This window comes from Eucalyptus grandis, chromosome 10 (assembly GCF_016545825.1).
Source record: "Eucalyptus grandis isolate ANBG69807.140 chromosome 10, ASM1654582v1, whole genome shotgun sequence".
In the NCBI taxonomy this organism is placed as follows: Eukaryota; Viridiplantae; Streptophyta; class Magnoliopsida; order Myrtales; family Myrtaceae; genus Eucalyptus; species Eucalyptus grandis.
The window spans coordinates 9,708,660-9,721,035 of NC_052621.1; the positions used below are offsets into that span (position 1 = coordinate 9,708,660).

The 12,376-nt window shown below is 37.3% G+C and overlaps 1 protein-coding gene across 1 annotated transcript; it reads left to right on the plus strand.

The window, feature by feature from the left end:
- Positions 1-514: 514 nt before the first annotated feature.
- On the plus strand, positions 515-5,059 carry LOC104421610. Its single transcript, XM_010033619.3, has 4 exons — positions 515-679; positions 941-1,035; positions 1,779-2,056; positions 3,915-5,059. The coding sequence occupies exons 1-4, from the start codon at positions 650-652 to the stop codon at positions 4,724-4,726; spliced, it is 1,215 nt and encodes a 404-aa protein (XP_010031921.2). The 5' UTR covers positions 515-649; the 3' UTR covers positions 4,727-5,059.
- The last annotated feature ends 7,317 nt before the right edge of the window (positions 5,060-12,376 follow it).

Consider the following 12,376-nt stretch of genomic DNA (forward strand, 5'->3'; position numbering starts at 1 on the left):
ATTACCAAACCTATATAGCCTCAAGAAAATCGTAATTGTTTGCTTGTATTTTTATCGTGTTGTACAAATATTTGTACAAGGTATTGCTTAACATAAAAGAAAAAGAAAAATCTATCTCTAACTTATTATAAAAGATATACAAATATTATGCTAACTAAGAATAAAAAATAAATCGAGATATACCAAATAACAGAATCTATATCTTAGCAAATCTTCCATTATAAGCCTTAAACTCTCCGCGGGATGAATTCAACTCAAAGGCAATCCGTAAATTTTCATGAGTGACGTTAATGATTCATGGTTGTCGCGAATTCCTTTAATAGGTCTCAGACAAGTAAGAATTTTTTTTTTTTTTTTGTCAAAGACAGGTAAGAAATTTAATTGACAGAATTTTCAGGTAAATGTGTGTAAAGTAAAAAAAAATTAAAATGTTAACACGCGCGAAAGGCACGCGCGACAAAGGAAAGTTGCGTTAGAGAAGAAAAACCAAAATCAAGAAGCGAAAAGGAAAAAAAAGGTTTTGGGGGGTTTAAGCCCCGTCGAAGCTCGAGAGGCACCGGTGCAAACACATCGCGACGCTGCTCTTCGATTCGAGTTTGCGGGCGAGGAGAGTGAGAACCAAGAACCAGGGAGGTTCCACCCTCTTCCCATGGCGTTCCTGTTTCAGAAATTTCAAGAGGTACACACACTCTGTCTCTCTCTGATCTACGTTTGAGTAGATTTTTCAAACGAGTCCTACACGAACTCGGGTCTTTTCAAGAATTCGTGGGAGGCACTAGCTGGAGCTGCTGAAAAATTTTGGACCCGTAATTCGTGTTTGGAGTTCCAGCATTCTGCGTGAATGCCCATTTCGTTGACTTGTGCTTTCCTGTCGATTCTTCTTGTGTCATTTCGAATCGGCGATGACTCCTGGGTGTGCGCAATTATTATGCCATCGCAGGCCGTGAAAACTCTCGCGAAGAATCCCATGTTCGCGAAAGATCCGAGGCAGCTCCAATTGGAAGCAGATGTAAATCGCCTGTTCCTTTACACCAGGTGACCCTCGTGTGATTCTGTGAAATTAGGCTTTCTTTCATTTGTTTTCCAGAAGTTGCGGCTTGTGGTGGGCTTACCGACTGCCCGGCACTTTTGGGCATTGCATTTTTTGTATAATAAGCTTGGCAGTATTGTTTGTATGTTCATAATTTTGTTGTCTTTAGTGCAATGTTTGGGGGTGCTTCTAAAATCCCTGAGGAACTGGTCCTTGGGGGGTCGGTTGGCATTGAACTTGGATCACAAACGATAAGATCTTGACTATTTGTTGAAGACATTTAAATACTTGTATGTAAAGGCACTTTGTATTGAGATTACAATGCACAGTGCACAAATATCATTTCGCTGCTAGTGCCATTTGTCATTGCATTTATATGCAATTTCATCATTCCTGGGAGATTTCTGCCATTGCTGATTAGTCCTTCCTCTTTTTTAAACAAGAAAGTTTCAAAAGGAGAACTTATTGCATTTGAGGGGAATTTCACATTTGTTGAATTTAGTGAAATTTGTAGGCTATATATGCATTACTGGTCGTTTAAGGTTCTTAGAGTTAAATGTTGAATGACATCAATCTTCAATCGTAATGGTTTCTTGCTGCCATTTAGTTGTCCTCTATGTTTGCCGTATGATTTCTTTTACTTTCTGTATGATTTTTTCGTGCTATGAAATAACTTGGTAATCTTCCTCAATATGGATAACTGCCTGCATCCAGATGCTTGTGACTTACAGAAAAAACTCTCTTACAGCTACAACCGTTTAGGTGGGGCTGCTCAAGAGTCAGATGCAGAGGAGATTATTCAGATGGCCAGTAAAGCTTCTGTTGCTGATCAACAAAAGCAAGTCCAAGAAAATGTCCATTCTCAACTTAAGTCTTTTTGCACATTCATGGATGAGATTCTGCTTCCTGGTGTTAATAAGACAAATACTGCTCCAGCAGTTGATTCTCCAGTATCAAGTAAAGCTCATCATCGCAGTGGCCTTAGTTTTGCTGTTGGTGGAAGTGGATCAACTCAGAGAAGATCTGGTGAGTTCTTTAGTACTAATCTCTCATCCTTTTCCATGAAAGCAAGCATCATGTTTCCATTCGTTAAGGTGGATGGCCTTGATGGGCCGACCATTATAATCATTGCTGAGCATGTTCAGTTGCCGGAACCCTTAATCTGCAGGATCAGACATTTACAAAGTCTATTCTGTTATTCGATAGGTTTGCATTAGTCCTCAGCACTTACTTGACTTGCATTTTGACTGTTACTGATCTCCCTCATTTCAGCGAGGAGAGTTAGGCATGTCGGTAGGGATAAGGCATACATGATAGGTGATGTGAACAATATTAGCAATAAGGTTGGGCTTCTTCCTGAAGTGGAATTGTAGTTGCATCATATGCTAATTATGAGAACTTAAGCATTTTCAATGCAGAAGTTCTCAGTTCAGTGCTTTCAATGTGCTTCAAAGGGATTTTTAATCAACTTTCTCAGTATAGGGTGAAATTTGAGATTTACTTGTTTTTGGTCAGTGCAGGTGAGGATTTTTTAGTCAAATTCACACTTGCTGTTAGATTTAAAGTAGTCAAAGAAGTGCCCAAGTTTTATGATCTGATTCTGCTAGATTTGGAAAAACATACGTGCAATCTTTTAGTTTGTTGAAGTGGTATTAGAACAACAATTGCTCAAACATTCACACACATTTTTTCACTAGTATATGGATGAAACTTCTTCTGTGTTGTTAGCATTTCAGTGCTTTAGTCTCTGATGTAACAAAGGCAGGAGATTCAGAAGGGAAGAAGTATTGAGTATGTGTTTTTGAAGACATAAGGTTGGTTGAATCGCAAGATTTTGAATCATGTCTGCATAGGAGGTTTTACATTCTGGCAACACGTGTTTGGAACTAGGAAACATCATCCCTTGTATAAGCTTGAATAAAAAACTAATTTTTCCTTCTTTTGTTGTTGCATGATGTTTTGGTTCAAATGAAATATTCGGTGGATTGAGGAATGTCAAAGCTTCCTAAAAGGACTATCAAAAGTGTGTATTTTTTTTTGGTCAGTGCAAGTTCTAGTTATGTATAGCGCTTTCTCTTTCTTTATGTGCCATGGATTTTTCACATGCTCATTGTTAAGGTGCAACACGAACTTTTGGTGAATCAATTAATACCAAAGCTTCTTAACAGCATTATCCAATTGTCCAGCCAGTATGCTGCTGTCTCTATTTCTCAAAAAGCCTTATGGTCCATGTATCTTGCAAAATGCTCAGAGTATGTAACTTGTACCATAGGTCAATCACAAGATTGCAGAGAACTAGTGGAACGCATATAAATCTGTGCATTCGAATGTGGTTTCCTGCTTTCTCTAGTGAAATTTTGCTGTGCAATCTGCCATGGAACCAAGTCCTTCAAAAGTCTGGCTATTGCTGTTGGCCCAGCTGCTATCCTTTTCCGGGCCTGTTCCGCGATCATTTTCCATAGGGAATTATTATTCTCCTACTTAAAGAATAATATTTATGAGATGAGGACAGGAGCTTATTCTTGCTGCTCAACTTTATTCCTTTCATACTGGATTTAGGAGCAACAGCCATACCACAGTTGGCTATGTAATGATTTGCTTGGGGGATGTTCTCTGTGTTCATAAATGTGGGATTGGGTTTTATTTAGATATGGGAGAATGAATGAGCACAGATGATTCATGTCACTAAGAGACAAATGAACAAACAATTCATTATCATGTTGGGGCATGACTTTTGAGTTTTTTTCATATCTACCTCTTTTTAACATTAGACAGAATATATCTGGCATTGGCATCTCCTCTGGGTTTTGCTTCCCCCGCTCTTTCTGGAAACAGGGTGAATCATCATGTATCTGAGTACTTAATATCATTCTTTTCAGGACAGCCATAACTGAGACAAGGCCATTGACATGCACTGAAGTCGCTCAAAGATTGAAGGATCTTATGGGCTACACCCTTGCTGTTAAACCATCTCTAATTCCACATAAGGATGCTGGTCAAGGTTTATTTGTAGATGGCGAGGCTCAAGTCGGTACTGTGGTAGCCTTGTACCCAGGGGTCATATATTCCCCTGCACATTACCGTTATATTCCTGGATATCCTCGGGTTGATGCGCAGAACCCATATCTAATCACTAGGTATGATGGCACTGTGATAAATGCTCAGCCTTGGGGTGTAGGTGGCGATGCCCGAGAAGTGTGGGATGGCTCTAATGCAATGCATATCAACCCTAATATGCAAAACAATGAAAGTGCATCTGACCGGGCTTGGAAGATCCTTAGTAAGCCCTTGGAAGGAAGACAAGGGGGAAATTATGTCGATGTGTTGGAGCATAGAAATCCACTAGCTTTGGCTCATTTTGCTAATCACCCTGCGAAGGGCATGGATCCAAATGTCATGATTTGTCCTTACGACTTTCCTCTAACTGAGGAGAACATGAGGGCTTATATTCCAAATATATTGTTTGGAAGGGGAGAAGAAGTGAAAATGAGAAGATTTGGCAGTTTTTGGTTCAAGTGGGGGAGTTTAGGAAATAGCGGGGCAGAGGTTCCTGCTTTGAAGACAATAGTTCTGGTGGCTACTCGGGCACTGCATGATGAAGAAGTGCTCCTAAACTACCGTCTGAGCAACTCGAAGCGGCGACCGGCATGGTATGTTCCAGTTGATGAAGAGGAAGAACGAAGAAGGTGGAGCTAGGCTGGTGAGTGTTGGGAGATGGACATTACCTGGTCTCCTTACTAGAGAATTTTGTTACTCCTTAGGATTGTAATGTGAGTTCATGCTACTTTTTCATCGAACATCTCAGGGATCATATGCCTCAGCTTCAAAGCTGCGGTGGTCGACATTTCTTTAGTTGCTGGATTCTAGCTTCTCATGAAGCGAAAGGTACCAGTTCCACAAGTTCGTCACATTTGAGGATAGGCAAACTGTTGCTGAACTTGATGTTACTTTTGTTGTGCTTTAGAAAGATTAGGGAATTAAAAGAACATTGCTGAATGAATAATTTATGGTCATCATTCTTTTTGGTGATACTAGGGAAATTCTAATGCAAGCAACTTTAAAATGTTATTCCTTTGATCCTTCTCATGGACCAAGTTGGAATGGTAAAGAATTTAATGCTTGCAAAGTCTTGCTCCTTGGATGCCCCTAGCTCTCCAGAGATGACTTGTAATCTCATGTAAGCTATGGAGGTACACTGAGCATCACAAGCACGTGATGGTGCAAAACTGTTTGTTAATTTATCGATCCTGATAGTGATAATGATAAATCTGTGAGAATGGTTAGTCATAATCGACATTGTTATCTTAGTTGACAGATGATGATGAAGGGACTTCACCTTTTTTTCTGGTCGGTAGATGAAAGGATTTTCCTTAGCACAGGGTTAAAGCTTTAAATCTCAACTTGTTCGTTATCGTTATTTATGCACTTCTCCATGTACTTGAAGTGCCCTCCGCACAATCCTCCTGTTGATTTGCCTTACGGACCCAAAACATTAAAAAACATCATTTTTCCCCATGAACAGGCACACGAATCCCTGCGTACTCATCTTCAGCTTCGACAATCGGCCGCTAGTCACCGAAAATTTAGGATGGGATGTGATTCTTACTTGTCAACTCAATTGACCTATTGAGAGGACATCGCGATTGTTCTTATCCCTTTGAGGAATTTTATCCTTTGCAATGCATTGTTGCTGGAGTTTATTATTCCCTCTGGCATTGTGAATAATATGGCAATCGTGTATTAGGGCTTCTCTACATAGGATTTTAACAACTTTAACAAGACGGGAATTTCCCACTCTTTTGTTATTTGTTTTCTTTTCTTTTTTCTATTTAATTTTTGGGTTAATACTCTGAAAAATTTTAAATTGGTATATCTGTGATAAATTTACGTCAAACTAGTTTTTTTTTTTTTGTGATCCAGGAAATCTCGAAAGCCAACAGCCGGAGGGAAGAACCTGGGGTTGACGCAAGCTGGCCACCACACTCACGCCTGGCCGGTTAAGTCACCCCGCGACGCACTAGGATTCGAACCCCTCCCCTTCACGAGGGAGAGAGGGGCCCAAAGCCAGCAATTCCACTCGCAAGTGGGTGGTCTCAAACTAATTTTTTGATCACAAAAACCTCAAACCTGGGTACACTGCGATAAATTTATCTCAAACTAATTTGTTTAACCGTTACAAATTATATTTGTGATAAATATACCATATGAAACCACAAAAATGATATTCCAAACTAATATACTAGTGCAATATCACATATCATCCAACTTATTAAACAGATGATCAATTTGTCACAAATGCATCAGTTTAGGATAAATTTGGGGTTTGTGGCAGTTAAACAAATTAGTTTTTAATAAATTTGTCACAAGTATGCCGGTTTAAGATTTTTTAGGATATTAACTCTTATTTTTTTGATCTTTTGGGGGTGTGGTGACAATTCACATCCCTTGGAACTTTGAGGCATCGAGCTATTGCAAAAGTACAAGAGAAAAGAGTCAAATTTAATTGAGTATAAAATCGCTTCCTGCAATTTTTTTTTGTGAGTTTTGTCACTTTTTTTAAAAGGACAATAATTTGCACCCCTTGATTGCTACAAGGGAATAAAAAAAAAAAATACCTTTAAATGGTAAAACGAAAGTAGAGGGATTCTTGCTGTTTTAGGTTTATATAATTGAGAAAGCTAAAATTACAAAGAGGCGTATTATATATAATGACAAATTATCTAGGATTGCATACATTTTTTCATCCTTAATTTATTCTGTTACTTTGAATTTCTCTTAGAATTTGTGCACTTCACTTCTTGCCCCGATTTAGTGTTCCGTTTCCAAAAAAGGCGACGTTTTTTCGTGCCGCTAGATTTCAAATAATCACATCTGTTCTCCTTGTTTATAAAATGACCAAATAGTAACCTGAACCGATTAAATGCTATATCCTTTAATTGTGTGCCAATAAACCCACAAGACAAGAACTAAAGATAAAAACGATAAGACCATTGCTTTTTCTTTTATTTGAAAATTAGATTAATATACTTACCCTTTTGATGTTGGGTAATGCAGATGACACCTTGCTTTCCGTCGATTTTTTTTTAAATCCAGGGTAGAAACCGGCTAATAGAAGAAAAGACCAGTGAAACATTCTACACCCCCCTCGTGAACCATTTCAATCTAAGTCCTTGGTCTATGCAGAAGGCTCCGATCGAGAATACTGTGAAAGCGATGAGATTCGCATGAACGCCCTCTACAAATTGTCCATGTTCAAGAGTTTGCATTCTAACTCAGTTGTATTCAGGGATAAGTTTAGGAAAAATTGTTCAAAAAATCTTAAATCTATTGTACGGTGGTCAAATTTTATTTTAAACATTTCAATTTTATCAATTAAGGCCTTAAATCTTTTAACAGTTTGCCAAACAAGTTTCAATTTATTCATTTCGGCTAATTTTTACCGGGCATTACTCACATGGCAACTCATTCAGTGCTAGCCATCCTATATAGTGTGATTGACATTAATGTAAATAATTTTTCAAAAAATTTTTAAGGCTAAGAGCTAGCGACCACCACTAGCCATTGATCTTCAATGTTGACTAGGTCATGAGGTTAGCAATACCTAACCAAAATTATTCAGAATGACTAACTTGATAATTCATTAAAAGTTTTAATACTTTTGATAAATCGTTAAAAAGATTTAAAATTAATTTGACATGAGTGAAAAGTTTAAGATTGAATTAATTGTCATACAATATGATAGGTATAGGATTTTATGGATATTTTTTCGGAAAGGTTCCTATGTCTGTTTCGTTCAGGCGTGGTACAGAATATCGATGCGCGTGACGCAAACTTGCCGGCGGAGGTTGACCGACTCGGGATTACGCTATTGGGGGCGTTTCGGACTGCATTTACAACCGTTGGCGGATCCCCAACAAACAGAGGTCTTGTCACCACGTACGTGTGCATTTGACCAGAGCTCCAAAGGAATAAATTTGTCGATCCATGGTGTCTTAATAACTTAGATTCATGAATGAATCCAACAATGTTCAGGCAAGAGTACGGTACAATTGGCATTTGATCGAGTCCTGACCGTCTGTTTCTTCTTCGTATGTTGTCTGGTTCGCGCGATCAGCAAATGATTTCTAAAACATAGTATTGTTTTAAAGTGGGAAAATTACCCGATTAGGGATGTCAATTCGGATCCTAAACTTTTCAAGTTTGCCAATTTAGTCTTGAACCTCTACACGAAGTTCCAATGTAATTCTTCCGACCAAATTTATCGCCCGCCATCCTATGTAGCGCATCGCCACGTCGGTGAGTTCTGTTGGACATTGACCAGAAGGGCTACATTAAGTACATGTTGAGGACTCAATTTAGCAAAATTGAAAAATTTAAGATCAAATCGGTATTGATATAATAAGTTTAAAACTAATCAAATAATTTTCTCCATTTTCAAGTAAACTCGTATGGATCCGGATTTTGTAGAAATCAAGCATAGGTAAATTTGGTGTCTATCTACACTATATATCAAATGAGCATCTTAGTCCAACTCTGCTCTAAACTTCTTATGTCTGTCAGCATTGAGCCTTCCACAGTACAACAAACAAATTTGTACATTATCTCTTACCGCTACATTCTACAAATTTAGGTATAAGTAGATATAAGTAGAGCATGATAAGAACCATGTTATGCTGAAAAGAAAAATCTTTTACAAAATGGCCTCTCAGCCATAGCTTTGTTTCTTTGTTGAGAATTGCGTTACAGAGTTAAAACTTTTGTGTCACAATATGTCCGAAAGTAATTATTTTTCACTTATGTTCATAGAATCTCCACACTTAGATTTATGTACTCCACAAGCCCAGGATGCACGTCGGTCGGGTTTGGCGAGGCCCAAGAACTCGGCCCTTTTCTTGTGAAAGACGGGCCCGACGGCCCGACCCTAGGATTCAACAATTATACTTGGAACAAAGGCAATGCCAGAAATTTCAATTTTTTTTCCTCTTTCCCAGCTTAATCAGAACGAAAAAGAAGCATATTAATTCAACATTCTAAATTAAATCAATCGAGCATCTCAAATGTTCTAATTGTTTGTTTTTAATAATTGCAGCCGTGAATCTGTTGTTCCTCGATTCGCGAGTTAGTGTCGTGTTTTCTTACTCCAACGCCACTGTAGATCTCGGTGACAACAGTACAGGTTTGTAAAAATTGATTAATTAATTAATGAATTGCTTTCTTGTAAATATTAACCTCCTTTACTAAAATGAAAATTTTCATTTGCAATTATTAACAGCAAGAGATGCGCATACATTTCTATTGAATTGGTTCAAAAGGTTTCCACAGTACAAATCAAGTGAGTTCTATATCGCAGGAGAAAGCTACGCAGGTTAGTTATTATTGACCCTAATTTTACAATTTTATTGAATATCAATTTCTGTCAATTTTCAGAGTAAATTTATTTAATCAATTAATTAATTTGCTAACTATATCCCTTCTTTTTCAGGGCACTATGCACCCCATCTTGCTGAGGTTATTTACGGCGAGAACCGAAAATCAACTGGAGACACCAACATAAATCTTAAAGGCGTCGTCGCACAAGCCCAAATTCTTCCCCAAACTCGACCTTATACGATGATTTCCCATGTCATATCTACTAATACAAATGAAAAAATTACTTATGAAAACTATAAATAGGCAAATGGGAAATCTGTATATGGATTTCAAAACGGATTTCACAGAGATGATCGGTTATGCGTGGGGACATGCCCTGATTTCAGATGATCTTTATAGTTCAATCAAGGTCAAATGTGATTTCAGTAACGAAAATCTGACTAGAGATTGTCGTTATTTATTTAGTGAATACAACAAATTGTACAACATGATCGACACGTTTAGTTTGTGCTTCATTAGAAGGAAGGGAAGTAATTCGTTCAAATTGTCCTCATTGCGGCATCACATATTTTCACAGCTGCGAATTTGTTGATCCTCGATTTGACCGGCGTCGGGTTTTCTTACCCAAATGCCACCATAAAGCACGGCGACAGCAGTACAGGTTCGCAAAAATTAAATTAACTAGTAGATTTTTAAATATAACCTCATTTACCATAAAATGAAATTCCATACGATTATTAACAGCAAAAGATACCCTCGCATTTTTACTAAATTGGTTCAAAAGGTTTCTGCAGTACAGATGGAGCAAGTTCTACAAAGCAGGAGAAAGCTTTGTGAGTTAGTAATTATCGACCCTAATTTTACAATTAATTTTGCAAGTTACTCAAATATCAATTTCTTTTATTTTTTGAGAGAACATTTAATTAATTAATTAATGTGGTAAATGGTTTTCCCCCCCCTTTTCAGGGCGCTATGCACCCCAACTCGCCGGGGCAATTTACAAAGAGAAACGAAAATCATTTGAAGACAATTTATAAATCTTAAAGACGTCATGCGTGCCCAAATTCTCAACTAAACTCGATCTTACTTGATGGGTTTTTTTGTGTTATGCCCATTAATACAAAAAATGAAGAAATTAATTGTGAAATTTCCGAACATGCAGGTGGGAAATCCGTACCTGCAATTCAGAATGGATTTCATTGATTGATTACACGTGGGGATATGCCCTGATTTGGGACGATGCCTATAACTCAATCAAGGCCAAATGCAACTTCCATAGCGAAAATCTGAATGAAGATTGTCGTTTTTTATTAGAGGAGTACAACAATTATAAGGGATGATCGACATGTATGGTTCATACTCCCCGACTTGTTCGCCCGATCTGCCCTTTGCTGGCCATCTCTTAAACGTGCGAGCCAAACCTAATTATTATTTGGTAAGAGCCTTTTCTTCCTTAATTTTTTCGTCCCACTTTTTTTTTTTTTTTTTTTCTGTTTAGCTTTTCTATTTCCCGCGATGATTAGCTTAATTTATTGACTAATCTCTCTTGATCCGACACAAACTCTTGCGCAAGATACTGGCAGGCTACAATTCATGCATGGAGAACCACGCCACGGCTTACTTTAATATTATCGGCGTGCAACTTGCCTTGCACAAAAACGTCATCTGAATCCCTCAACCACGGAGTCTTTGCAAGTGAATGAAATAATAATTTTATGATTTTCTTGAATAAAGGTCATTATAAATATATTAATTTTTCCTAATCTTGGGTAAAATATTAAATAAGCTTGGGGGTGAGCCATTCTCGGAAAGACTTGCCTTATTCAGCCTTCCCAATACTGAAGAAACTCATTGGTAGAGGTATTCGCTTGTGGGTCTATAGGTATCGCTAAAACTTATTAGTAACGTTTTTGTTTATCTCAATTTTTGTTTTTTTATTCTTCGGAACAAAGAAAGAATAGAAAGCCGTATGATAATGTCAACTGGCCAACTCCAAGTCGTGCCTCTTTGAGATTTGACTTTTGTTTTTTCATTTTGTGCTGATGACGATGTCGGTGATTTGTGACTGTTTTAATCTCAGCTGACTAAAGTTCACACTTATGATATTAAATAAAATATCTCATCTATTCAGTATTTCTAATTACAGAAAATTAGGCTTACAATAAACGAGGGATTTGAAGTTCGGGATGTGATCAGGATCGAATTTCGAAATAAGAGGAGTCAAGAGCAGAAATCTTCTTCATTTCACGTTTCGGAGTGGTAACATTACTTGCCTAAGCCGGTGATTGTTAGCCGGTGATTGTTAATTTTGTCATCGACGCTTTAAATCTGACTTTTGAATATTCAAGTAACTCTAACGAAACCTGCAAATAATATGTCGATGATGTATGTAATTTTTTTAGGGGTGATATTTACAAATTTAATACTCTATATAGTCGAGAAAGGGATTCACACTCGAGCTGTCATTGAATTCGAATATCTTTTGATGCTAAGGCAAATGACGTCAGGCATGATCTTCTCCTCTCGCCTCGTTAGTTGGTCTCCTAATTTACAAATTAAAAAAAAATTGAAAAAAGGGGATGGTACACAGAGTAACATAAAGTATAATAACAAATGGACATATAATATAATTGAGTGATTTTCAACAAACAATATGAGTTCGTCGCATCATTAAATTTTTAAAATTTTTCCATTTTAATATAGAATTAATATTTTAAAAAACTCCAAATTGATATACATATGACAAATTTATCCTAAATTATTTTTTAATTATGAAAAATTCTAAACTGATACAACTGTGACAAATTTACCCCAATTGACCATAAAAAATCCCAAACGGGTATACTTGTGACAAATTTATCATAAACTAATTTATTCGACCACCAATAATCCCAAACTAGTACATTCTTGACAAATATATTATTTGCTAATTGGATTAATATCACGAAAAATATTGTGACAAATAGAGAGTGAAAT

What these genes read in the sequence shown, in the direction of transcription:
- LOC104421610 (XM_010033619.3), top strand. Translation starts at nt 650, where the DNA reads ATGGCGTTCCTGTTTCAGAAATTTCAAGAG. An exon ending in CGCCTGTTCCTTTACACCAG is followed by an intron (nt 1,036 to 1,778) that starts GTGACCCTCGTG and finishes ACTCTCTTACAG; the next exon opens with CTACAACCGTTTAGGTGGGG. An exon ending in ATCAACTCAGAGAAGATCTG is followed by an intron (nt 2,057 to 3,914) that starts GTGAGTTCTTTA and finishes TTTTCAGGACAG; the next exon opens with CCATAACTGAGACAAGGCCA.